Genomic DNA, 27,431 nt, shown 5'->3' on the forward strand with positions numbered 1-27,431 from the left:
ACTGTACCCCTTCACTTTTTACCATTTCATCTATATAAAGCAAAAGATGCATTTATACAGAGATAAGAGCCATAAAATGCAGAGTGGTTCATATTTTTAAAATTTTTAAACAATGCAACATTGATTTTGTAGCTCTACTGAGCAGATTTTAGCAGCCTTATGGAGAATAAACAACAGTGGATTTGAAATCTAAAGGCTGAGCTTAGGTCCTGGCTCTGTCACTGGTATATTTTGTGACCTGTTCATACTCATTAACCTCTTTAAGTCTCAGTTCCATTGTCTGTAAAATGAACAGTTTGGACTAGACATTATCAGAGTTAAGAACTGGTAAGAATGAGGTTGATACTTATTTGGGGGGAACAATGAAAGCTTCACATCTCTTCAAATCAACAGCAGCAAAGGAAGAAATTTCCTAACACAGTCTCTTCTCCCAGTCTAGAATGTTCAAAGGTTATTTTCTCACAGGGAGTCACCTTTTGAAGACTTAGTAGCTATATTGAAAGTAGCCAATGACAATATATGAGTTTTTTTTTACATCAGTGCTCTTCGTGCTGCTATCTCAACTCATTGCACACTTAGTAGCCATGGGATAACTATAAGAGAGTGTCTTATAGACTGACACTTTTGATTTAAAAGTGGAATTTAGATGACTACTCAAAATTATTACCAGCTGACTGCAAACACAACACTGTAGATAATCCTTACAATTTAAAAATGAGTTAATATTCTGAGAAAGACACTACAGCAAAAAATATGATCAGGAGTGAAAACAGTATGGCATAATTTTACACTGCCTGTCCCAGTAGATTGGTGTCAGGTTTGTTCTCAGTATTTCTGCAGAGAGCCTTGTTCTGATTATGGTAATCTGGCCACTTGAACCCAAAGGCTACAAGGTTTTTTATATATAACAATTTCCTGAAAGCTCATCATGCTGAGCATGGAAAGTTGGAAGAGGTATTTATAAGAGACTATTTTTGTTATCATTAAGAGCTGGGCTGCTAACCAAAAGGTCCACAGTTCAAATTCACCAGCCACTCCTTAGAAATCTGATGGGGCAGTTCTACTCTGTCCTATAGGGTCACTATGAGTCGGAATTGACTCAATGGCAATGGGTTTGGTTTTTGCTTTTTTTAATCTGCCAATCTATGAGTCTTTGGGGACAAAACGCATAGGATACTATGAAAAGACATTGTGTACCCAAGACATACCGGTAGGAACTGGCACAAAGGTGGTATTGTTCATCTAATGTTCTCCAGTTCAAAAGTTATGCCTCAGGAATGCTTCTCTGGAAATGCCCTTGCATGTGGATTAAAAAAAAGAAAGAAAGAAAGCCTTGTAAATAAGCACATTGTTTTTTCCCTCTGTCAATCTCTATCCCTGTACTCAAAATAAGAAAAATACCAATATTCCTTATTAATACAGATATTAAAATCCTCAACAAATATTAAAAATATTAATATTATGATATTAATATAAATTTAATATTAAAATACCAGCAAACCAAAAGCACATTAAATGGTTTATATACCATGATCAAGTGGGGTTTATTCCAAGAATAAAAGATTGGTTCAACGTTAGAAAATCATTCAACGTGATACACCACATTAATAGAACAAAGGAAAAAAGAACCACATGACCATATCAAGTGCATTTGAAAAAATCTAGTACCCTGTCATGATAAAACCACTCAAAAAAACTAGGAATAAGAAAGAAAATTCCTTAATATTATAAAGGATATTTATGAAAAACCAACAGCCAACACAGCACTCAATGGAGAAAGACTGAGAGCTTTCCCCATAAGATCAGGAACAAGACAAGGATGCCCACTCTCACCATACTATTCAGTATTATATTGTAAGTTCTATCAGAGCAATTAGGCATGAAAAATCTATTTCTTTTCACAGATGACAAGATCCTATACGTAGAAAACCCCAAAGAATTCACAAGAAAACTACTAGAGCTAATAAGTAAATTTAACAAAGTGAAAGTATATGAGGTCAGCACACACAAAAATCAGTCCAGTTTCTATACTTCAGCAATCATTTTGAAAAGGAAATTAAAGAAACAATTCCATTTACAATAGCATCTACAAGAATAAAATACCAAGCAATAACCTTAACCAAGGAAGTGAAAGACTTGTACACTGAAAACTGTAAAGTATCACTGAAATAAATTAAAGACCTAAATAAATGAAAAGACATTCTGTGTTCATGAATTTGAAGGCCTAATATAGTTAATATGTCAATATTATAAAAAAAAAAAATCTATAAACTCGATGTAATCCTGATCAAAATTTCAATAGCCTTCTTTGGAGAAATGGAAAAGTCAACTCTCAAATTTATATGAACTGCAAGGGGACCCAAATAGCCAAAACAATCTTGAAGAAGAACCAAGTAGGAGGACTCATACAGTCTGACCACAATGCAGTAATCAAAATACAGTAATCAAAATGTTCTGTTACTGGCGTAATTATATACATGTAGATGAACTGAATATAATTGAGAGTCCAGAACTAAACCTATACATCTACGTGATTTTCAACAAGGGTGCTAAGTTCATGTAATGGGGAAAGAGTAGCCTCTTTAATAAATGATGCTGGGACAACCAGATTTCTACATGCAAAAGAATGAAGCTGGACCCATACCTTATACCATATATGAAAATTAACTCAAAAGGGATCAAAATTCTAAATGCATGACCTAAAACCATAAACCTCTTAGAGGAAAATAGAGGGGTAATGCTTCAGGATCTAGTTTTTGACAACTGATTCTTAGATATGATGCCAATATCAGGCACAACAAAGGACAAAATAGATAAACAGGACTTCATAAAAATTAAAAATATTTGTTTATCAAAGCACATTATCAACAAAGTGAAGAGACAACCTGCAGATTGGGAACCATATATCAGATGTTGTTAGGTGCCGTGGAGTCTATTTTTGACTCATAGCAAGCCCATGTAACAGAGTAGAACTGCCCCATAGGGTTTTCTAAGCCGTAATCTTTATGGAACAGATTGCCAAGTCTTTCTGTCCCACGGAGCTGCTGGGTGGGTTCAAACTGCCAACTTTTCGGTTAACAGCCAAGTGCTTAACTGTTGTATCACCAGAGCACCTTACACATAGGGATAAGGGTATGATATACATAATATATACAGAATTCTTACAACTTAGCAGCAAAAAGACAAACAACCCAATTAAAAAAATTAAAAAAAAGGGCAAGGGACCAGAATAGATATTTCACCAAAGAAGATACACAAATGGCCAACAAGCACTTTTCAATGCATGTCATTAGTAATTAAGGAAATACAAATCAAAACCACAATGAGATACTATTTCATTCCCACTAGGATATATCTAAGGAGTCCCTGGATGGTACAAATTGTTAAGGCACTGAGCTGCTAACGAAAAGGTTGGACGTTCAGGTCTATTGGGTTTGCCTCCGAAGAAATGCCCGGTTATCTACTTCCAAAAAAAAAATCAGCCATTGAAAACCCAGTGGAGCACAGTTCTACTCTGACATACATGGAGTGTGTTGGATTCTACTCGATGGCAACTGGTTTGGTAGGATGGCTATGATCAGAAAGGCTGAAAACAAAAGTAATAGTGGAAATGTAGAGAAAATGGAACCCTCATCTTTTGCTGGTGGAATTGTACAATGGTATGGCTGCTACACAAAACAGTTTGGTGGTTCCCCAAAAAGTCAAACATAGATTTGCCATATGATCCAGCAATCCCACTCCTAGGTATATACCCAAAAGAATTGAAAGCAGGAATGTAAACAGGTACTTGCACACCAATGCTCATTTGCAACACTCTTTTTCACAATAGCCAGAAGGTAGAAACGACCTAAATGTCCTTCAACAGAAGATTGGATAAACACAATATGATGCATACATACAATGAAATATGAACTTTTGATACATGCTAAAACATGAATGAAACTTGAAAACATTATACTCGGTGAAATAAGTCAGACACAAAAAGACAAATATATGATCCTACGTGTATGAAATATTTAGAATAGGCCAAAGTATACAGACCAAAGGTATCAGTGGTTGCCAGGGGTGGGAAGGAAAAAAGGGTCACAGCCTTGAAAATCAAAAGGTCCAGCCTTGAAAACCCTATGGAGCAGTTCTAATCTGTACACCTGGCATCGCCTAATTGGATGGCATCTAATAACAACAGCAGCTGGGGTTGGAGGTTAAAGAAAATGGGAAGAAGTCACTGCTTAGGGGGCACTGAGTTTCTGTTAAGGTTGATGAAGAAATTTGGGGAATGGATGGTGGTGACGACTGTACAGCATGATGAATGTCACTGCATCGTACATGTGAAAAAATGTTGAAATGACAATGTTTTGTTATTATAAACCCTATGGGGCAGTTCTACTCTGTCTCGTACAGTTGCTATGAGTCATAATCGACTCAACAGCAATGGGTTTCATTTTTAGGTTTTGGTACCACAATAAAATAAATAAGAATAAAAGCTAATAAAGGCTAAGAACTCACAAGATACTAGTCTCTTCCAGCATTTTCACATTGCACCAGGTGCTTTAAAAGTTATCTATTTTCAAACTTATTTTAAACATCACTCCTGAAATTGTGTTTATGCGATGAATTTAGACATTGGTAAAGGGTAAAATAAGAAAGGTAACCATCAGCCCCTATCCAAATTGCCCACATATTTCATAAAATTGAAGTCAAAATTAAAACCTTTACCAAATTTCTCACTTAGTTAACAAAGGAAAATTTTATCATTTTACTAAAGTGAAGACAAAACCTTTCTATCTTTTTTAGAAGCCTATTACTAGTACTTGTTTCAACTTCTGGAAGTTATTTCAAAACTGTCGTTCAACCTGCTGAGGTCAAGTCACCTTCTCACATGGGATTATTTTCTATTTCAGGCCTTCTCACATGGGATTATTTTCTATTTCAGGCGTAAGAGCTTGGAAGTAAAAAATGATCTCTGAGGAGAAAGTGAAACAGACAGGTTTTTTGTTATTCTAAGTGGTGTACTGTCATGGAAAATTCCAATGTCACTCATACAACAGTAAATATATTTTGGGGAATAAAATCTATTGCTTTCTCCTAACTGAATGTTTATATCCTTATCTGAAATTATATTCTTGTTCCTAAGGTATGAAATCATGAATTTCAAGGAAATGGGAAAAGATTATTTTGATTACATCAATGTTGGAAGCTGGGACAATGGAGAATTAAAAATGGATGATGATGAGGTATGGTCCAAGAAAAGCAACATGATCAGATCTGTGTGCAGTGAGCCATGTGAGAAAGGCCAGATAAAGGTAAAATGGAGTTCTGTTTCTTTAACTTCGTTTTAAATTCAGAAGTTTAATTGGCTATTTTTTTAATTTTTGGATACGTGTTTTATAGTTTATATTGTAAGATTCTAAAGTCAGAAATTGTGTTTTTATTTGCTTTCTTATCATTAAATTCCTCCTGCTGTCTAGAGTACTATCCACAATAGTCTTAGTATTTGGACTTATTGAAGTAATTGATGAATCACATTTGCCCACCCTTTCTATTCATGTAAACCTTTGAAGCTATTGTTTCCTGGGAATAAACTGTTCACAGTTGGAAGACACATTAATTTCTAATTAATGTAGCAAGTCCTATTAATGTGAGAGTTGATATTGATGGAGAAAAAAAGAAGTTAAACACCCTTTACTATCAGAAAGTTTACAGTCTAGATGAGGAAAAATGTCATGACACAGATAAGCAACATCATGTAAAATGTGATGGTTTCATTGAGAAGGAAAGGGTGATATGGAAGTTCAACAAAAGATAGTGACAAAGAATTAAATGTGAGAAATTGGACCATAAAAGATGGGTAGCATTTCAGAGTTAGATGTGGGGAAAAGATCATATACAGAGAGGGAACAGTGACTGGAGGTACAGAATCGGTCAATTAAAGACTTTAGGAATAAAAGTGAACAATCTGGGGTGCGTGGCTTTAAATGGTTATTATAAAAGAAAAAGGTAAAATGATAGCTTGAAGCAAGATTTGTGGAGTTTTTAATGTCATACTAAATAAGATGAATTTAATTTTTATTAAACAGGATTCTGGGAATCATTTTGACCCAGATGTTAACTTCAGCTGGGCTATGATAAGTGAATATTAATTGAGTAGTGTTGTGAAATATGAATAAAGAAGAAAGAGACAATTTAGAAGGACACTCTGACAGTGGTAACAAGGGCCCTGAAAAAGGGAAGAAACAGTGAGAACAGATAGGGAGCATGGGAGATATTTGGGAGAAACATTATAGAGGTAGACTCAGTGAGTCCTGGCTACTGACTGGGTGTACGATTGGAAAAAAGAAAAAAGTCCAAGACGATCAACTGCAATCCCAAATTTTAGTAAACAGAAGGTGCCATTTTTAGGAGTAGAAAAATGGTAAAGGCTTCAGATAAAAGGCTATGAGCTAGTTTGGGGGCATGTTGGTTTTGAGATATCTACCCAGTGATAGAAAAATATTGAGATAGAAAATGAAAAATAAGGCTGAAGATACAGATTTAGGAATTAACTGCATAGGGCTAAAGTTGACGCTGTTAAACTTGAGAAAATCATTGAACCTGAAAGTACAAAAAGAAAATAAATCTGAGCTGAGAATGGACCTTGGAGAATCTCTGCTTTTAAAGTGTAAAAGAGGAAGAGAAGGTAGAAGCAGAGCAGGAACAGGGTCACAGAGAATCAGAATAGTTACATAGGATGGTGGTCAGTGAAAGACAGAGGTCAAGAAAGAGGAGGACTGAGAGAAAAACATGAAATTTTGGTATTAACACTTCATCTGGAGCTTTCTAGAAGTGGCACCTGACAAACTAAAAGAGTTGAATGGAAATTGAGCACTGAGAAATGTGTGCTGAAAAGCAGGTTAGGGGTAATCTACTAGCTTGAGAACAATAAAAGACTACTTTTAGGCTAAGTAAGACCTGGCCACACAGAAAATAAAAAGCTGAAGAGAAAGGAAAGAGTGAAGATATAATAAAAAGGGGAAGATAACTATTGGGGTACAGTGCCCTGGGGGAAGAAGAAAAGATGAGATCAAAATAATATTTATCAGATAATTCCCGGAGTACTACAGTACCACATTCCATGCAGTGTATATACTTGGCGCAGTTGGCCTTAATTTTCAGTCAAACTCATGTTCACTTCATTTAGGATGCATTAAGATCCCAAATGAAATATTTCAGTACTGAAAGTGAGGTCCTTAAAGAGTAGTTCTGAAGACTTGGAAAGCATAAGACCAAAAGGGAGAAAGACAAGATAGATGAAGATAAAAATAAATTTATAAATATCTGACAAATGGTTTGATAGCTTATCACCAAAAAAATCAAACCCATTACATTCAAGTCAGTTCCATGTCATAGTGACCCTATAGGACAGGGTAGAATTGCCTCATAGAGTTTCCAAGGAGCACCTGGTAGATTGGAACTGCCAACATTTTGGTTAGCAGCCAAGCTCTTAACCACTGTGCCACCAGGGCTCCAGTAGCTTATAGAGTATCTAAATACTGCTTACATCCTAGAAAACCCTATGGGGCAGTTCTACTCTGTCCTACAGGGTCACTATGTAACGGGTTTGGGTTTTTTGTTCTTGTTTTTTAATCTAGCTAAAGTACTCTTCGTAGCAATATTATTTACCATTTGTTGTTGTTGTGTGCCATTGAGTCAATTCCTACTCATTTCCAAGGAGCGGCTGGTGGATTTGAACTGCCGACCTTTTAGTTAGCAGCCGTATCGCTTAACCACTGTGCCTCATTAGCAGTTTTGCATCAATTTTCTTGTTATCTTAGAGAATGGATGTTTCAGGCTATTTTTTCTTCATTCCCTGCTTGTACTTTTGTAGATACTAGAACCAGCATAAGGGGTACCACAAATACAATAAAGAGGTACCAGCTTACAATTGAATTTGGCTATACATATATATCTAGATGTCATTATTTATCAAAGGTTATGAACAGGGTTGCATGTAAGACAGGGAATATAAAGTGTAATCATTTCTGTGTCCTCCTATTGCTAGTTATTAATCACAGTTTTAATTATTTATAACAATGTTTAATGAATGCTGTCTCTATTCCACAGAGGCTATTCATGCTCCAGTAGTGAAAAAAAGAGGCACTTTCATTTCTAAAGAATAACATCTGGGACTCTTTCAACTGTTAAATCATTTCAATTATTTCCCATTGCCTTAAAAAATCAAGCAGATGAAGAGGTGTATAAGTCTCAATGACCTTATCCACCTTCATCTCAAGGAAAACAAAGCTATTAGAAAAGGAAGGAATGGACTGAATTGTAGAACCAGATTTTTCGTAGAAAAAGGGACCCAGAGAATATCTCCAGAAAAACCTTCATCTTCTGCCTCTTAATCCAAACTTCTGTCCTTCTATCCAATACAAACTCCTAATTCTTTTTGATCACATGGATAGATTTTTGAACATTAAGAGAGATGCAGTGCTTTTTGCTCACAATTATCCAACCAGTAGAGGGAAGCCAAGGTAACCCCAGAGATCAAAAGTTCTTAATTTAAGGGAAAGAGAGGCAAAAACCCTGGGGGAAAATTCAGTAATGTACACATAAATGCAAATGTATGCTTATGAATATATGAGCACACACACAAGCACTTAATTAAATATAAATATTACAAATATCCCAAGCTAAGGACCCCTGGTGGCACAATGGTTAAGCACTCGGCTGCTAGCTGAAAGGTGGGAGATTTGATCCCACCCAAAGGCTCTACAGGAGAAAAGACCTGGTGATCTGCTCCCATAAACACTACAGCCTGGAAACCCCATGGGGCAGATCTACTTGGAATCGGCTTTATGACACACAACAACCACATCCCAAGCTAATTATCCAAAGATATGCATTTAAGTCTTGATCCTCTTACCAACCAATTTTATGATTTTGGACTTGTTGCTTAAACTCAGCCTCTGTTTATTTTTTCAATTATCCAATGAAAATATTAATACTTATACTGATAATCTTTGAAATAGTGTATTTTCTGCATTGTGAAGCAGTACATTTGAATAAGAGATTTCTGTGTTTTTTCCCTATACAAACAAAATAATCAAAACTTTAAATGTTTGCCTCAGGTGATCCGGAAGGGAGAGGTGAGCTGTTGCTGGACCTGTACACCTTGTAAAGAGAATGAGTATGTCTTTGATGAGTACACCTGCAAGGCGTGCCAGTTAGGATCCTGGCCCACTGATGACCTTACAGGTACATGTATCACAATGTCATCATACGAACAACCCTCAAAAACTAAAAAGACACAGCATGGAGAGAGAGGGTCACATCTCCAAGTGTTTTTCATTTCAGTGGTCCTATTTATGGGACAAGGAATTTCCTTAGGAACAGGACTCTTTTCTCAATACCTGGGCTACTTGTGAAAATACTTAGATCTAGGCGAGGGAAAGCTGCCTACACACAAACCCAAACTAGATCTGAATCTCTTAGTCTACCCTCCAGGCAGTCCCAGGTGGTCCTTAGCAGAGCCCAGCTAAGTGTGTCACTTGAGGTGAAGAGGGAGGGTTAATTAGTTAGGAAGAGACTAAAATATATCATGACATAACCAGGAGCAAAAAAGGTAGCACAAAATTGGATGAAAGTTGGTCTTGAGTGCTTTTCTTCAATCTAAACCATAAGCCTCCAACTCATAAGAGTTTTCAAGTAATGTTGGCACGGTACAACATTTGTCTTCATTTTTAAGTTTTGGTTTTTGCTCCAAAAGATGTTAAGAAACATGTCATTGTGTTCTCCAGACTATATTTTACAGTCATTATTAATTATTATGCTGAACATTATTTTTGCATCCTCCCAACTTTTCTTCAATGAACACTTATTAAGTACATATTAACTGCCTATTTTCCTACTACTGAACTAAAGATTTATAAAGAAGATATTACCGTTATCTTAAAGGAGTTCATGGTTTAGTGAGGGAAGCCAAAAAAGTAAATCTATTATTAAAATACATATATATATAAAAAAAAGGACATACATTTATGGACATGAGAACATGAGGAGGGGTGCCATGGGGCTGAGTTTGCAAGGAAAAGAGAAAAAGGCATTTCAGGCAGAAGGTTACAGCATGTACTGTGTCAGACAGTCTAGTGACTTTAGACCAGACAGACTAATCCAGAGGAATCTAGCACAAAACTCCTACAGGTCACCTGTCTTAGGCTGCAGCCCTACCATGGTGATTTCCACGGTACTTGTATTAGCTTATTCCAAAAGCCTGGTCCTAAAAAGCCTCTGATCCTGGGACTTTTGAGACCAGCTCACATAGTGCTTTGTTTTTAGTGGCTGGCATTCATTCAGAAAACATTACTCTTCTTAAGAACAAAAAACTCTAAATTAGTTATGCACCCAAATGCCTTGTGATAGACTCTGTGTCCTGTTTTTACCACTAGACAATGACCTTTCAGATACCATTATTCATCCTGGTGTCCCCAAAGCCAAGTCAGTGCTGAACACAAAGCCTTCAATAAATTTTGTTGAATAGATGAACTACAAAACATACATACACACACAGTAAAAATACCAGGGAGAAAAAAAAAATACATGTTATGATTGGTTTTCTTGGGAGGGGGTGAATAGCAGTACAGGTGATCTTTTCCTTCCTACTATTTCTTTACATTTTTCCTGATTTTCTCAACTTCAACTTAGATAATTGTTAAAATGAAAAACTATCCATTCAACTATCTTGCATGGCTAAGCACCTTGCTGAGTTAATATACACATATAAATTTTGTGTTCTGTTTTATAAGATAATGCTGCTCCCTGTAAGCATAGTCTGCTCTTTCCTTCATTCAACATATATGCATTACATACACACACACACACATATATATATTTATTACTATTTTTTACATTCTATTTAGTGTTGGAGAAACTGAGGTGAAAAAGCAGACATGTTTCTTATGTCTTTTAGTCTCCATATCACAGTCCTTTTTTAGTTTACCATCTTGTGGGGACACACACACACACACACACACACACACACTGACAAATTTCGGTAAGCAATATGAAGAAAAAGACCAGGAGTTAAAAAAAATATTAAGACATAATGTTAATTTGTGGTCAGAAAAGAGCTCTCCAGAGAAATAAAAATGAGCTGAGACCTGAAGGATACATAGAAATGGCTAGCAAAGAATGGCAAGAAGGGAAATGCATGTGTGAAGGTCGATACATGGCCAGATCATGGTAAGCAAAGGGGAAAACGGTGTCAAAAGGAATGGAAAGGTAGCAGGGATAGATCATACAGAACACTGTAGAACATGTTACAGATTTGATTATTTTATTATAAGCACAGCAAGAAACAACTGCAAAGGTTTTAGCCGAAGAAAAACATGAATGGATGTATATTTTATTAAGAATATTCTGGCAGCTGTGAGGGAGAATGGATTATAGAGGGATGAGAAGTGGAAGCAGGGAGACAAGTTAGGTGGTTTCTGCAGGTTGCTACTGCAGACAAGAGTTCTTGATGTTTTGAGCTAAATAGTAGCATTGAATGATTTGAACTATACTTTTGGGTAGAATTAATAGACACAGAGATGAATTGGATATGGAAGGTACTAAATGAAGTCTGCCAATTTTTTTGCTTTGAAGACTGGAGAAATAAATACACTGATAAAGATCAAGAGTTCAGTTTTAGGCATAATCAGTTTGAGATGCCTTCGAGATTTTTAAGTGTGGATTAATTAATTTAAAACACTAATGCCTTATTTTGCACTAGGTAGGGACTGGAAATATTAAAACTGGAAGTTTTAGAAATTTATAAGCTAGTGGGAGGAAGAGTGTGTAAATGTATAAGAGTATAGTGTACCAAATACTGTAGGTGAGGAATGACTAAAATATTATGGCAACATGGAGGAGGGCATAAATAACTAGAATTTGCAAAGATTTACTCTTGTGGCATAAATTGAAGCTCACTTAAAAAAATGAAGAATATCCTATTAGAAAGTGGGAATAGCTGTTTCAGAATTATGAAGACCATACCTATTAAAGAATGATGAATAGCTAATGGGTTATTTTTGCTAATTATTAAAGTTTTATGCATCCTTCTTTCTTTCATCGCAGGCATGTCCCACTATTGTTTAAAGGCACATCCTCCAGTTGTTCATTACATCTCATCCCTTACTCTAATCAATTTTCTTGACTGAGTAATCAGTATGCACTTTTTTAAACTTCTCCATACTTGATTTATCAAAGCAATATGTCCCCTACCCTTACATTGCAAAAGATATCAGTGACCACCATATTGCCAAACCTAATGACCACTTGTGAATCTTCATTTTATAAACCTGTCTGTTCATAATTTCGATGCTACACACCTGAAGTTATCTCCACTAATAGCCATAAGATGACATAAGTTTCTCTGATTTGCATATACACTTCTTAGATTTTTTGCTGGCTCTTCTACTTTGTTCATATTCTTAAACCTTGACGTTTCCCAGGGTTCCATCATTAGCTTGTTATTCTCTTTCTAAACAATCTCTCCAAGTGATGTCATCTACTTGGAAGGTTTTAACTATTACATATGTGCTATCGGAGCACAGTGGCTAAGAGCTCAGGCTGCTAACCAAAAGGTCAGCAGTTCGAATCCACCAGCCGCTCCTTGAAAACTCTACGGGGCAGTTCTACTCTGTCCTATGGGTTGCTATGAATCAGAATCAACTTGACCGCAATGGATTTGGTTTAGTTTTTTTTTTTAATTATGTTCTATGGACTCACAAGACTACAGTTCAGCATGTATTCCTGGCCTGAGTTTCAAACTCATGAATCCAACTACTTGCTGAACATCTCTACTTGGTTAATCCACATGTATCTCAATCCAGTATGTCCATGCCTCCATCATCTCCCATTGCACTGGTTTCCTATTCATAGACTTGCTTCTCCCTTAATAAGTTAATGATCATCATCATTCCCCTAGTTGCCCCAAATAAAAAAGACAAGTCATCTTAACAACAAAAGGATAAACAATCAAGTCAAAAAATGGGCAAAGGACTTAACAGACATTTCAATAAGAGGATGTAGAAATGGCCAGCAAACACAGGAAAAGATGCTTAATGCCATTAGGGAAATGCAAATCAAAACTATAATAAGATACCATGTCACCCCCACTAGAATGTTTATGATAAAAAAAAGAAAAAAAAAGCGGTATTGGTGAGGAAATGGAGAAATTGGAACCCTCATTCATTACAAGCAGAAATCCAAAATGGTACATCCACTGTGGAAAAGTTTGGCAGTTGCTCAAAAAGTTAAACTCAGACCTACCATATGTCCCAGCAATCTCAATCCTATTTATATGTCTTAGTCCTCTAGTGCTGCTATAATAGAAATACTACAAGTGGATGGCTTTAACAAACAGAAATTTATTCTCTCACAGTCTAGAAGGCTCAGAGTTAGAATTTAGGGCACCAGCTCTAGGGAGAAGGCTCTCTCTCTCTGCCAGCTCTGAGGTAAATGTCTCTGTCATAGATCTTCCCCTGGTCTAGGAGCTTCTCAGTGCAGGGACCCCAGGCCCAAAGGATGCACTCTGCTTCTGGCTCTTCTTGTTTGGTGTTAGTGAGGTCCCTCTCTGCTCTCTTCTCTCCTGTATTTCAAAAGAGACTGACTCAAGATACCACCTAATCTTGTAGATTGTGTCTAACCTTATTAACATACCTGCCTCTAATCCCACCTCATTAACATCATAGTCAATTCTGACTCATAGGACAGAATAGAACTGCCCCATAGGATTTCCAAGGAGCAGCTGGTAGATTCAAACTGCTGCCCTTTTGGCTAGCAGCCCTATCTCTTAACCACTCTACTACCCGGGCTATAATAGAGGTTAGGATCTACAATACAACAGATCACAAATTGGAGGACAACCACATAATCCTGGGAGTTATAGCCTAGGCAAATTGATATACCGCCAAATTTTTGGAGGACAGAATTCAATCCATAACAATATGTGACCAAAAGATGTGAAAGCAGAACCACTAACAGAAACCTGTACACCAGCGTTCATTGCAACACTATTCACAACAGCCAAAGGGTATAAAGAACCTAAATGTCCATCAGCAGATGAATGGATAAGCAAAAAGTAGTATATACATACAGTGGAACACTACTCAGCCATAAAGAGAAATGAAGTTGTGATACATGCCACAACATGGATAAACCTTGAGAACATTTGCTGAGTGAAACAAATCAGACACAAAAGGACAAATCATGTAGAATCTCACTTACATGAAATAGGCATATGTATAGAAACCAAAGTGTATTAGTGGTTATCACGGGTAGGGGGGGATGGGAAATGGGGGAGTTACTTTTAGGGGCAACGTTGTTGTTGTTGTTGTTGTTGTTAGGTGCCGCCCAGTCAGTTCCGACTCATAGCGACCCTATGCACAACAGAACAAAACACTGCCCGGTCCTGAGCCATCCTTACAATCGTTGTTATGCTTGAGCTCATTGTTGCAGCCACTGTGTCAATCCACCCCATTGAGGGTCTTCCTCTTTTCCGTTGACCCTGTACTCAGCCAAGCATGATGTCCTTCTCCAGGGACTGATCCCTCCTGACAACATGTCCAAAGTATGTAAGACGCAGTCTCGCCGTCCTTGCTTCTAAGGAGCATTCTGGTTGTACTTCTTCTAAGACAGAGTTGTTCGTTCTTTTGGCAGTCCACGGTATAGTCAATATTCTTTGCCAACATCTTGTGTTTGCCAGCTTGTCGTACTGTGGGGGCTTGCGTGTTGCTGTGATGCTGGAAGCTATCCCACCGGTATTCAGATACCAGCAGGGTCACCCATGGAGGACAGGTTTCAGCTGAGCTTCCAGACTAAGACAGACTAGAAAGAAGGACCCAGCAGTCTACTTCTGAAAAGCATTAGCCAGTGAAAACCTTATGAATAGCAAGAGGGCAATGAGTTTATGTTAATTATGGTGGAATAATTTCAAAAAGGATAGTGACAATGGTTGCACAACATGAAGACTATAATTGATGTCACAGAATTATACATATAAAAATTGTTGAATTGGAAAGTGTTTTCTTACGTATATTTTTACCACAATTAAAAAGAAAAAAAGTTTCAGACTGGAGGGGGGAAAAAAAAGAGGCAAGTCATCTTAGACTCTTCTCTATTCCTAACCACCCATTTAGCCAATCACTTATAAATCCTAGCCACTTAAATTGATAAATATTTATTAATAATATCTCCTCCTCTCTGTTAGACTATTAAACTGCCAAATCCCCTCTTCTGTATTTCTAAAGCAAATTCTATTCCCTCATTTTTTTTTTCCCAAACTGGATTTTAACGACCTATTTCCTTATCTTCATTTCCTACTTAAATGTTAGTTTCTCAAGAATAGAACTATCTCTTAATTACAGTTGCATTCAGCAACCAGCACAATGTCTGATATATAGTAGGTGCTCAATCAATGTGTGTCAACCTGCAGTAATATGATGGAGAGTGTTACAAGTGAAGATTAAGGTAGGAATTGGCTGGGGCCAGCCTGTGAAGATAGCCTTTAACCAAGATGTTTGGGCTTTTTTTCTATAGCAGTGTGGGGTCAGTGGAGGTTCTCAAACAGAAGAATGATATGTTTTCCTCTGACTATGTGTGTACGTGTGGGTGTGTGTATAGAAAATACAAGTCAAATCTGGAAAATGTCCACATTGATCTGAAGTGAAGTTTAACTTTTAGTTGGAATCTATAACACCTTCTCAAAGAGCCTATAGCTGTTTGCAACATTATCTCACTGATCCTGATCCAAAGTAACAGATGACTTGGAGCAGCTAGCCTGCAGACTGCTCTGATGGCTTTGGCTATTCCAAAGTCTGCCACAGAGACGCTTGCAGCTAGCCTCAGGGAATGTTGTAAGCCTTTTTTTTTTTTTTTTTTTTCACTACCTTCGCTTTTAGCTGGAAACCCTGGTGGCATAGCGGTTAAGTGCTACGGTTGCTAACCAAAACACTGGAAGTTCAGATCCACCAGGCACTCCTTGGAAACCCTATGGGGCAGTTCTATTCAGTCTTATAGGGTCGCTATGAGTCGGAATCAACTGGAAGGCAATGGGTTTGGTTTGGGTTTTTTGGCTGCTTATAGCTACGCTATCCCAGTCTATTACATGTCAACTTAGGTCACCTGTGAGTCAGTATCCTTATTATGATAACAATTAACACAGATATAATGCTTTCTATGTGCCAGGAACTGTTTGAAGCATTTTATAAATGTTTATTTAATTCTCAAAACAATACTTTAAGATTGTTAGCGTGGTTAAAGAAACCTGAGCCCACCTAGAATCGAATAACTGTTTATTAAAACAAATAGGAGTAGTAATCAACTAGTATTTGTGTATATCTATATATTTATCCATATACTTGTATGCATATATGTATGTATGTATGTGCACGTGTATATATATTCATAAAAGGATATCTGAAATGAAGGATACCTGAAGTTAAATATTTCAGTAGACTCAAAATACCACTGAATGAAACAAATAATATAAATGGCTTCTCTCTGGAGGTTTATCTGAACTAAAATGTTGAGTAAAAATAATGTGGCAGATAAAGTGGGCATAGGAATAAATCATTCTAAAATCCTGGGTTATGTAATTTGTCCAAGGTCAAGTAATTGTCAGGAAGGGATTTGAATTTAGGCATTCTGGCTCTAAAAGTTCCTATTGTTATTCTTTGTTATGATTTTTAGAAAGTGCAATTAACTTGGGACTTTAGTAAGTCCAATATACATTTTGAATAGGAAGGAAAACCACAATAAAAGTAGAAATAGTATTTAAGATTCTTTTAAAAGAAATAATCAGTAAATTTGAAGACAGATCAATTGAGATTGTCCAATCTGAGGAACAGGAAGAAGAAAGAATGAAGAAAATTAACAGATCTTCAGAGACCTGTACGACACTATCACGCATACCAACATATACACAATGGGAGCCCTAGAGGGAGAAGAATAAAGGGGCAGAAAGAATATTTGATAAAATAATGCCTAACATTTTGCCAAATTTGACAGACAATAGTAATCTATAATACAAGGAGCTCAGTGAACTGCAAGTAAGATAAAGAGATCCACACCTAGACACATGACAATAGAACTTTTGAAAGTCAAAGGCAAAGAGAATTTTGAAAGCAGCAAAAGAAAAGTGACTCACCACATACAAGGGATTCCCAATAAGATTAACAATTTGCTTTTTATTAGAAACTGTAGAATCCAGAAGGTAGTGGCATGACATATTCAATGTGCTGAAAGAAAAAAAACTAACAACTAGGAATTCTATAACCAGCAACACTATCCTTCAAAAAGGAGAAATTAAGACATTTTCAGAGACAAAAATTGAGATAATCTGTCCTATCAGACCTGCCCTACAAGAAATATTAAAGGGAGTCCTTTAAACTGAAACAAGAGCACACTTAGACAATAACTCAAATCCACATGAAGATACAAATGACACCAGTAAAGTTAACTAGATAGAAAATATAAAAGCTATCACAAAGATATTTTTGTTTGTAATACTATTCTTCAAATATTTCATTTAAAAGACAACTGCACAACACAATAATTATAAAATTGTATTGAAGAATTTATGATAACCCAGTGCCGTTGAGTCGAGAGCTTATGATAAAGGTTAATAATTTGTATGAAAAAATAGTAGCACAAGACAGTGAAAGGGAATGAAGCTATATTGGACTTAAATTTTTATATACTATTGAAATTAAGTTAGTAATAATATGAACTAGATAACTTTTCATTTAAATTAAGATGTTAATTGTAATCCTCAGGGAAACCAGAAAGGTTAGCGATTGGAATCCATTCAGAGCTGCCTTGGAAGACAGACCTGGTGATCTGCTTCTAAAAGGTCACAGCCTTGAAAACCCTATGGAACTCAGCTCTACTCTGCACACATGGGGGTCACCATGGGTTGGAATATTAAAATAGAATAAGATGAGATGTTAACACTTATCAAATCTAGGTTTTATAATATTTATTTTATACTCCGCATGTTTAAATTTTTCAGAGTTTAAAAAATTCATACCATTTAAATATTTAATAATAAAAATATTAAAAGTAAAATACTAAAATGAGGGAGTTCTAAGATGAAAAAAAAAAGATGAGGATAAGAGAAAACTACAGTAAGAAAATGTTTCAAAAAACTAAGTGAAAGTTATTGGTAGTTTAGACTAGGATGAAGTAGTGGGAGTGAAAAATCATTAAAGAGATTTAATTAGGAAATAAAATCAATGAGACTAGGTAATCAATTCCCTGAAAAGAAGAAGTTTACTGCAATGTGATCAGCTTTGAGAGAGGAAGAAAAAAAAATAATGGAAGGCAACACTTTGGCCTAGGCATTCAGAAAAAAAAAAGAACTCCCTAAATACCTCCACCAAGACCCTTTTCATTACACATCGTTCCCTACCATACATATGCAAAGCTGCCCTAGAAAGAATCTTTAATTTGCCTTCCCTCAGATAATTTCAGAGGGATATAAGTAGCTCTATAGATCTTTATAGATCTTTAGCTCCCAGTTTGAAACTATGGAAACACTTCCAGGTGGGTTTGCCAAGCTCTGGCAATCTTCCAATAAACCGAAGAAAAAAGAAAGAGCAAAAACAATGTGGCTTTCAAGTAGTAACTCAGTGGGAAGCTTTATGATAGAAAGTGAGAATGATTTCCTCCTTTTCACTCATAGAGAAATGTATCTTATTTATTTTAAGTGTGAAGCTGTAAAATGAAGGGAGATCATGCTTATTGACATTTTAATGTAAATAGGAACATTCTCTAAGAAGTTCCTTTGGTTCCCTAAGTTACCTAATTGCTTTGGAGGTTGGAACCTTTGTATCTTCACTTAAGAGGAGAAAAAGAGGACAGGGTCAAACAAAAGGGAACTGGGGAGGGAGTAGAGAATGAGCTCCAAGAGGGTGTAACCACTGACCAGTTTTATAACTCTAGTACTTGAGTTACTCTGTTTTTACAAATGTTTATTTCATTCCTGTTCCTCAGTTTGTCCTACTTTTCTTGGTTTTTTTTTTTTTTTTTCTTCTGGCCTTTTAATAAATAATGTGTTGCCATCAAGTTGATTCCGACTAGGCCCTTTACGCTACACATACAGTTTACTACCTATTACCTGTTCGATTATATTAACTATTATTACTTTGGAGCCCTGGTGGCACAATGGTTAAGAACTTGCCTGCTAACCAAAAGCTTGGCAGTTGGAATCCACCAACCACTCCTTGGAAACCCTATGGGCAGTTCTACTGTGTCGGGCAGAGTCGCTATAAGTCAGAACCAACTCGACAGCACATAACAACAACAATTATTTACTGTTCATGGAGTTCAAAAATATAGTCATGGTTAATGAATAGAGAGATGAATGGTTTGATATATGAATGAATGAATGAGAAATTTTGGAAAAAGTTCCAAGCCATCTCTATTGAATGTTTCCACATTTGAAAGATCCTTTAAATCAATGATTGTCTCTCCCAATGACAATCTTTCAGTGCCTGAGCAACTGAAAGAGTGCACTTGTCATAAGCTGAAATAAAAATACTAAGGTTAGAGCAGTTTGGGAGATCAAGAAGGTAAAGAACTGGAATTCAGCTTTGGAAATGTTGAATTCAAGCTATCTATTAGAAGACACCTAACAGAAGACAGTATGTGGACCACTGACCAGAAGAGGTCCGTGTTTGTGCCCATTCCAAAGAAAGGCGATCCAACAGAATGTGGAAATTACTGAACAATATCATTAATATAACATGCAAGTAAAATTTTTCTGAAGATCATTCAGAAACAGTTGCAGCAGTACATCAACAGGGAATTGCTAGAAATTCAAGCTGGATTCAGAGGAGGGTATGGAATGAGGGATATCATTGCTGATGTCAGATGGACCTTGGCTGAAGGCAGAGAATACCAGAAAGATGTTTACCTGTTTTTCATTGACTATGTAAAGGCATTCTACTGTGTGGATCATAACAAGTTATAGATAATATTGCAAAGAATGGAACTTCTGGAATACTTAATTGTGCTCATGTGGAACCTGTACATAGACTGAGAGGCAATCATTTGAAAACAACAAGGTGATACTGCGTGGTTTAAAATCAAGAAAGGTGTGCATCAGGGTTGTATCCTTTCACCATACCTATTCAATCTTTATGCTGAGCAAATAATCCAAGAAGCTGGACTATATGAAGAACAACATGGCATCAGGATTGGAGGAAGACTCATTAACAACCTGTGATATGCAGATGACACAACCTTGCTTGCTGAAAGTGAAGAGGACTTGAAGCACTTACTGATGAATATCAAAGATGACAGCCTTCAGTATGGATTACACTTCAGCATAAAGAAAACAAAAATTCTCATAACTGGACCAATAAGCAATATCATGATAAACGGAAAAAATACTGAAGTTGTCAAGGATTTCATTGATCCACAATCAATGTCTATGAAAGCAGCAGTCAAGAATCAAGCAAGCTATTGCACTGAGCAAATCTGCTGCAAAGGACCTTTTTAAAGTGTTACAAAGCAAAGATGCCACCTTGAGGACTAAGGTGCTACTGACCCAAGCCATGGTATTTTCAATCGCCTCATATACATGTGAAAGGTGGACAGTGTGTAAGGAAGACTGAAGAAGAATTGATGCCTTTGAATTTGAATTATGGTTTTGATAAAGGATATTGAATATACTATGGACTGCCAGAAGAATGAACAAATCTGTCTTGGAAGAAGTGCAGCCTGAAAGCTCCGTAAAATCAAGGATGGCAAGACTTTGTCTCACGTACTTTGGACATCTTATCAGGAGGGACCAGTCCCTGGCAAAGTACATCATGCTTGGTAAAATAGAGCGTTGGCAGAAAAAAGAGAAGACCATCAAAGAGGTAGACTGACACCGTGGCTGCACAAAATAGGTTCAAACATAGCAATGATTGTAAGGATGGTGCAGGACCGAGCAGTGTTTCGTTCCATTGTACAAAGGGTCGCTATGAGTAGGAACCGACTTGATGGCACCTAACAACAACAACATTAGACATTCAAATAAATATGTCTAATAGGGTTTTGAATATTCAATTGTGGAAATTAGGTGATAGGCCTAGGCTAGTAATTTTAATCCAGAATTCTTCAATGTACAGATGATATTTAATAACATGAGACTGGATAAGATCACCAATGAAGCAAATATTGATGGAGAAGAGAACAAGACTAAGCCCCAGGTACTCTAAGACTCTATCATTACCTTTAGTTTTATTTCAAACACATAGTTGGATTTAAATGTTTAAAATTAAAAAAAAAAAAAAAATGAAGGCAATAGATGCTAGGACTGTTCCTTTGGAAAGTTAAAAAAAAAAAAAAAAAAAAATTCCTTTCCAGCTAGGAAAATAATAAAAGTGGGCAATGAAGTCATAAATGAAACTAGAAGCACGTTTTTTTTTTTTTTCTTGTATTTTAGATGAAGGTACAGAACACACTAGCTTCTAATTAAACTGTTAGTATACATATTGTTTTATGACATTGGTTAACAACCCCACGACACATCAACACTCTCCCTTCTCAACCTTGAGTTCCCCACTACCAGCTTTCCGGTCTCCTCCTGCCTTCTAGTCTTTGCCCCTGGGCTGGTGTGCCCCTTTAGTCCCATTTTGTTTTATGGGCCTGACTGATCTTTGGATGAAGGGTGAACCTCTGGAATGACTTCATTACTGAGCTAAAAGGGTATCCAGGAGCCATAGTCTTGGGGGTAAAATTAAAACACTTTTTATCAGGGAAAATGAGAAGATCAAAAAAAAGATGGCAGATGTCTGTTAGTATTGCCATGGCTGATGGCTAACTTTCAGGAAATTCCAGATCACCACTAATGTGTAACACATTCATTTAGAATCAGAATGCCTAAGAAGATAATCTACCTGAAGAGATGTTTCTTTTGACAAATACAATTGATCACCAGCTCTGTGCCATTCAATAATGTTGGAATCATCTTTTGATTTTTCTCATACTATTTAGTCAATCAGTTGAGAAATCCCACTGACTCTTCAAATCCAAAATCCTACCACTTTTTGCTTCCTCTGCTGTTAATTCTTTGATTCTAGCAATTATTATTAATCACCCATATTACTAAAATCCATAAGGTGCAGGACCAGGCAACTTTTTATTCTGTTATACATAAGGTTGCCATGACTCAGAGCTGATTCAATCAAAACTGACAAAAACAACATTATTAAAATAATCTCCTAACTAGTCTCCCTTATTTTACCTTTGCCCACCACCCTACAGTCTCTTCTCAACACCTGAGACAGAAATATCTTTTTAAAAATAAGCTAGATCATGCCACTCCATTGCCTAAGAACCTACAGTGCTTTCTCCTCTCATTCAAAGAAAAACTCAAAGTCCTTACAAAGTCAAGTCCTATATGGTCTGGCCCTCTGTTATGTCTTTCATCCACTTTACCCCTTCGCTTTATCTGCCCCCCGTCATTCCAAGGCATTGGTCCTTCTGTTCTTCTGTTAAAACATCAAGAAGTCTCTTATTTTAGGATCACTGCCCTAGGTATTCTCTCTGCCTACAAACTCTGCCCTAGATACTCACATGGCTATTATCCTTCTCTCTTTTCACACCCTTGCTCAAATGCCTACTCCGACCACCCTGTTTAATACTACAAACTGCTCCCCTCTTACCCAGTCTATTTTTTTTCTTTTATCCATTTCACATATCAGCTTTTATTATATTAGATTCTTCATGTATTAGTTAATTAGTTTTGATGATCATATGTTGTTGGTCTCCCCAGTTGGAATATAAGCTAATGGGAAGTTTTTCTGTGTTTTGTTCTGTGAGGAATCCTAAGCTCCTAGAACATACTAGACACTCAATAAATCTTTGCTGAATGGATAAATTCTAGAATGGAAGAAAGGAAGCAAACTCCCATGGATTTAGTGCTTGTTACTCAGTGTAAAAGGAATTTTGTGTTCTTCCAGGAACTGTGATACTCCTAAAAATTTGGAATCATTGTTTCCATTTTACAGAAAACTGGGGTTGACGATGGAAATATCTGTGCTCATGGTCACACAGTATGTAGCAGGAAGTAAGGCTCAACCCCTGTTCTTTCTGTAAAACCCATGCTTTTCCCTTGGCTTGATGCTATAGGCAGTAAGGAAGTGGTCACGGACAGCCAGATTCATTCTGAACAACAACAACAACAACAAAAAACAAATGCAGTGAAAGATTTCATGCACTGGGTCTTTTCAAAGAATAAGTGGACTTGATAAAATTGCTTCAGTTAATGCTGAAAATAATAATACTTTGTTAAACAAGATTCCAGGACTCATACATTGATAAATTGTAAAATTCCTACCCGTTCTTCTAATTTCTCAGTTCTCATTAATTTATAAATTTGTTTTTCCCACAGATGAGTCAGAAAGATGACGTATTTTTACATGCAAATACTATTTGCTTCAGAAAACAAAACCATAAAGTGCCAAAAGGCTCTCCAAAGGGAACGTCTCTAAACAGGTCCTAAATACAGACCATAAACCAATGTTCATCTTGCCAGCGAGCAACCATGCAATGAAAAATGTGCATTGTGCTCTTCTTCACAGTGATAAATCTGTGGTCTGGCCAAAGCAAGGGAACTGTGGTCAAAAACCACTCTAATACAACCAGGCTAAAGAAAATAAGATGGTTTCACTGATTTCAGTTTTTGATAAATATAGCTTACCCCAAATAAATTATCACATTTTTCCCCAAGAACATAAAACATTATAACACAGTGCTAACCATCACATTATCTAACCCAGTTGGAAAGTGCTTCATAAAGCGCTGGTATATTACGTGAGTAATATGAAGCAGATAAATGTCTCCTGTCTTGACACCTCTTAAAAATCACATTAACTAGAGTGAAAAATTCATAGAGCGTTACGTGTTGCTGCATACTTACAAACAATTTAAGACAATATAATACCACTTACTTGGTGCTGTGTACATATAAATAGGCAGAAAGACAAAATAGAGCTGTCTTTTCCCCAGAAGAACATGGGACAATCTAATGAAACACCCAGGCAATTTAACAGATGTTGAGCCACTGCTATTTTATGTATATACTCTCTTTTCCCGTGTTTTCAAACTTCATAACTATTAAGGCACTCCTTGAATCACATGTCATTTTATATGGTTTTCACACTACTCTTGAGATGTAGGCAAGTAGGCATTATCGTCTTCCCTCCTGAAGCTTTTACTGATTTCCGATTCGAACTCTCAAAGCAGTAACTTCCAGAGATGTTATAACTCTATTACGATATTACTAGGCTGTAAGGTTAGCCCTCTATCTGATTTCCTCATTTGGGGTGTTTCCTTTATATTTCTTCTTTTTTCCATGTTTGTATTTCTCCTCCTATGGTTCCCTTCAGTACAAATGCTCTTCATTCCAACCCTACCTCAGTTTCCTTCACTGAAAATGGATAAAATTATAACTCCTACCTAATAGGAAAGTTGCTGGTATTAAATAAGGTAATACTTGTATAGTGCTTAACACAATGCTTAGCAGAGTAGAGATGCAGAATAAGCACTTGAGAAATATGCTATTTTAAAGGAATAAACTATTGTCGTTGTGTCACCACAGTGCTTGTCCAGTGCCCTGGAATATGTGCTCAAGAATGCACACTGAACTAATGGAGTAAAATGCTGTAGTTGTGCTATATGAAAAAGTTTCAACGTCTTTAATGGGTAGAACAAGGGCATTAATTGTTCCCCTTGTCTTTATTCTTATATGTGTGGTTTTTGCTCTCATTATTTTCTTATATAATGAACATGAGAATTTTAGTTAGGTAAGTATATACCAGTAGTTGGGAAATACTTCCAATATTATGGCAATTAAAATTTAGGAACTAATAGGTTTCAGAAGAGAAATAGGAGGCAAAATCCATGGCAGAGTACGCATTGGATTTTACAGTCAGCCTCAGGAAAGGTGATGTAAACCTAGACTTTAGAGCAGACCTGGTATGTCTCCAAGGTAAGAGAAAATCCAGACCATATGACAGGGTCTGTAGGAGCACAGAAGGAATACACTGGGGGCTCAGAAATTGGTTACAAACACTCTGGGTCATAAAATCAGAGAGCTTTTGAACATTTGGAGGGAAAACAAGCCATGGGGAGGAAATGTTTACTATGCAGGAAATCCTGGTGGCATAGTGGTGAAGTGCTACAGCTGCTAACCAAGAGATCAGCAGTTCAAATCTGCCAGGCACTCCCTGGAAACTCTATGGGGCAGTTCTACTCTGCCCTATAGGGTCACTATGAGTCAGAATCGACTCGACAGCAGTGGCTTTTTTCTGGCATGCAGCTAATGTGCTAAAAAGCAATTTTATAAGAGTCTGACTAAAAGTGCAGGAAAGTATCTGGAAAGCCAGGAATGATAATTGGAAATGAGTGGCAAAACACTCATTATAGCTCGATTAATATGTACAAAATGCCACTGATAATCTTTTGGTTTTAAAGTGATGTCTTCCATGTTTTATTTTAGTAAAATACAAAAAATGGTTGTCAACGTTTTATAGACTCAGTCCTGAGAAATTTCTTCCCTGACCCTTTACAGGCAATTGGTCTTTAATTTCTCAAATACAAATTCTTCTACAATAATTTCTCCAGATCATAGCCCCAATTACAGAGGAGCAAATTCTGTATTATTCTCATATAATGTATAGATCAAGAGGCAGTTGTTTGGACAGAACAAGGGGATACTGAGTGGTTTTTAAAGTCAGGAAAGGTATGTGTCAGAGTTGTATCCATTCACCATATCTCTTCAATCTGTATGCTGAGCAAATAATATGAGAAGCTGGACAATATGAAGAAGAACGGGGCATCAGGATTGGAGGAAGACTCATTAACAAGCTGCGTTATGCAGATGACACAGCCTTGCTTGCTGAAAGTGAAGAGAACTTGAAGCACTTACTAATGAAGATCAAAGACCACAGCCTTCAGTATGGATTGCACCTCAACATCAAGAAAACAAATATCCTTACAATTGGACCAATGAGCAACATCATGATAAATGGAGAGAAGATTGGCGTTGTCAAGGATTTCATTTTACTTGAATCCACAATCAACACCCATAGAAGCAGCAGTCAAGAAATCAAAAGACGCCTTGCATTGGGTAAATAAATCTGCTGCAAAGGACCTCTTCAAAGTGTTGAAGAGCAAAGATGTCACCTCGAAGCCTCAGGTGTGCCTTACCCAAGCCATGGTGTTTTCAATCGCCTCACATTCATGGAAAGCTGGACAATGAATAAGGAAGACTGAGGAAGAACTGATGCCTTTGAATTGTGGTATTTGCAAAGACTATTGAATATATCATGGACTGCCAAAAGAATGAACAAATCTGTCTTGGAAGAAGTACAACCAGAATGCTCCTTAGAAGCAAGGATGGTGAGACTGTGTCTTACATACTTTGGACATGTTGTCAGGAGGGATCAGTCCCTGGAGACGGACATCATGCTTGGCAGAATACAGGGTCAGTGGAAAAGAGGAAGACCCTCAACGAGGTGGACTGATACAGTGGTTGCAACAATGAGCTCAAGCGTAACAATGATTGTAAGGATGGTGCAAGACAGGGCAGTGTTTCCTTCTGTCGTGCATAGGGTCGCTGTGAGTCAGAACAGACTTGACAGCATCTAACAACACAACAACAATGTATGGAAAAATTGAGACACAAATAGGGTAAAAGTTCTCATATTCATATGAACAAACTGAAAATAAAGCACATATCCCGATTCCTCATTTGTCCTGTTCCTCATTATTAAAATCATTCATTCATACTTCACCTGATTAACTGCCTGCTGTGTGCCAGGTACAGTGCTTGGTACTAAAAATACAGTAATAAGCAAAGAAATGGTGTCCCCATCTCAAACTGCTCATGGTCAAATTCCACAATGACAGTGGAAGAGCCAAATAAACTCACAATTAGCATAAAGCCCTAGTGCCGCAGTAGGCACAGGCCCAGGGATCTGTCTGACCACACAACCACACGGGAGCAGCCTGCCAGACAGGCCTGGAGAGCACAAAGGTCATGCTTAAAGATTTGACGTCTGCAGAAGAGAAGAATATGGAGGAGCTAGCTGATGAAGAAAGGTAGAAAGGAAGCAAAGTATTCCAGCCAGCCCTTTTTATCATTTAAACTCACACACTGTGTTTTTCCTCTCGTTCTCATCTACAGTATGACCGGAAGTCATATTTTTTCAAAGCTGTTCCCTATAAATGTGCATTTCTGATGATGTTTCCCCTTACACTCTGCAGTACTATTAAATTATACTTTATGCCTTAATTATGAAATAAATCTTTGCATACAGTTTCAAATTCCCTACAAAATTTAGCCAGTAAAGAAGAACAAAAATTTGAAAATAAATAAAAACTAGAGTCCTGAGTTTCCAGCTCTTTGA

General features: G+C 36.9%; 1 protein-coding gene across 3 annotated transcripts in view; it reads left to right on the forward strand.

The window, feature by feature from the left end:
- The window catches only part of GRM5 (glutamate metabotropic receptor 5), a 574,274-nt gene that overhangs the window by 472,390 nt on the left and 74,453 nt on the right, over nucleotides 1–27,431 (forward strand). For all 3 annotated transcript variants that reach the window (XM_049890686.1, XM_049890685.1, XM_049890687.1), the window contains exons 6-7: nucleotides 5,135–5,303; nucleotides 9,111–9,237. In XM_049890686.1, coding sequence (XP_049746643.1) covers nucleotides 5,135–5,303; nucleotides 9,111–9,237 — 296 coding nt within the window. The remainder of the gene's footprint in view (nucleotides 1–5,134; nucleotides 5,304–9,110; nucleotides 9,238–27,431) is intronic.

Source organism: Elephas maximus, chromosome 7 (genome assembly GCF_024166365.1).
Source record: "Elephas maximus indicus isolate mEleMax1 chromosome 7, mEleMax1 primary haplotype, whole genome shotgun sequence".
Taxonomy (NCBI): Eukaryota; Metazoa; Chordata; class Mammalia; order Proboscidea; family Elephantidae; genus Elephas; species Elephas maximus.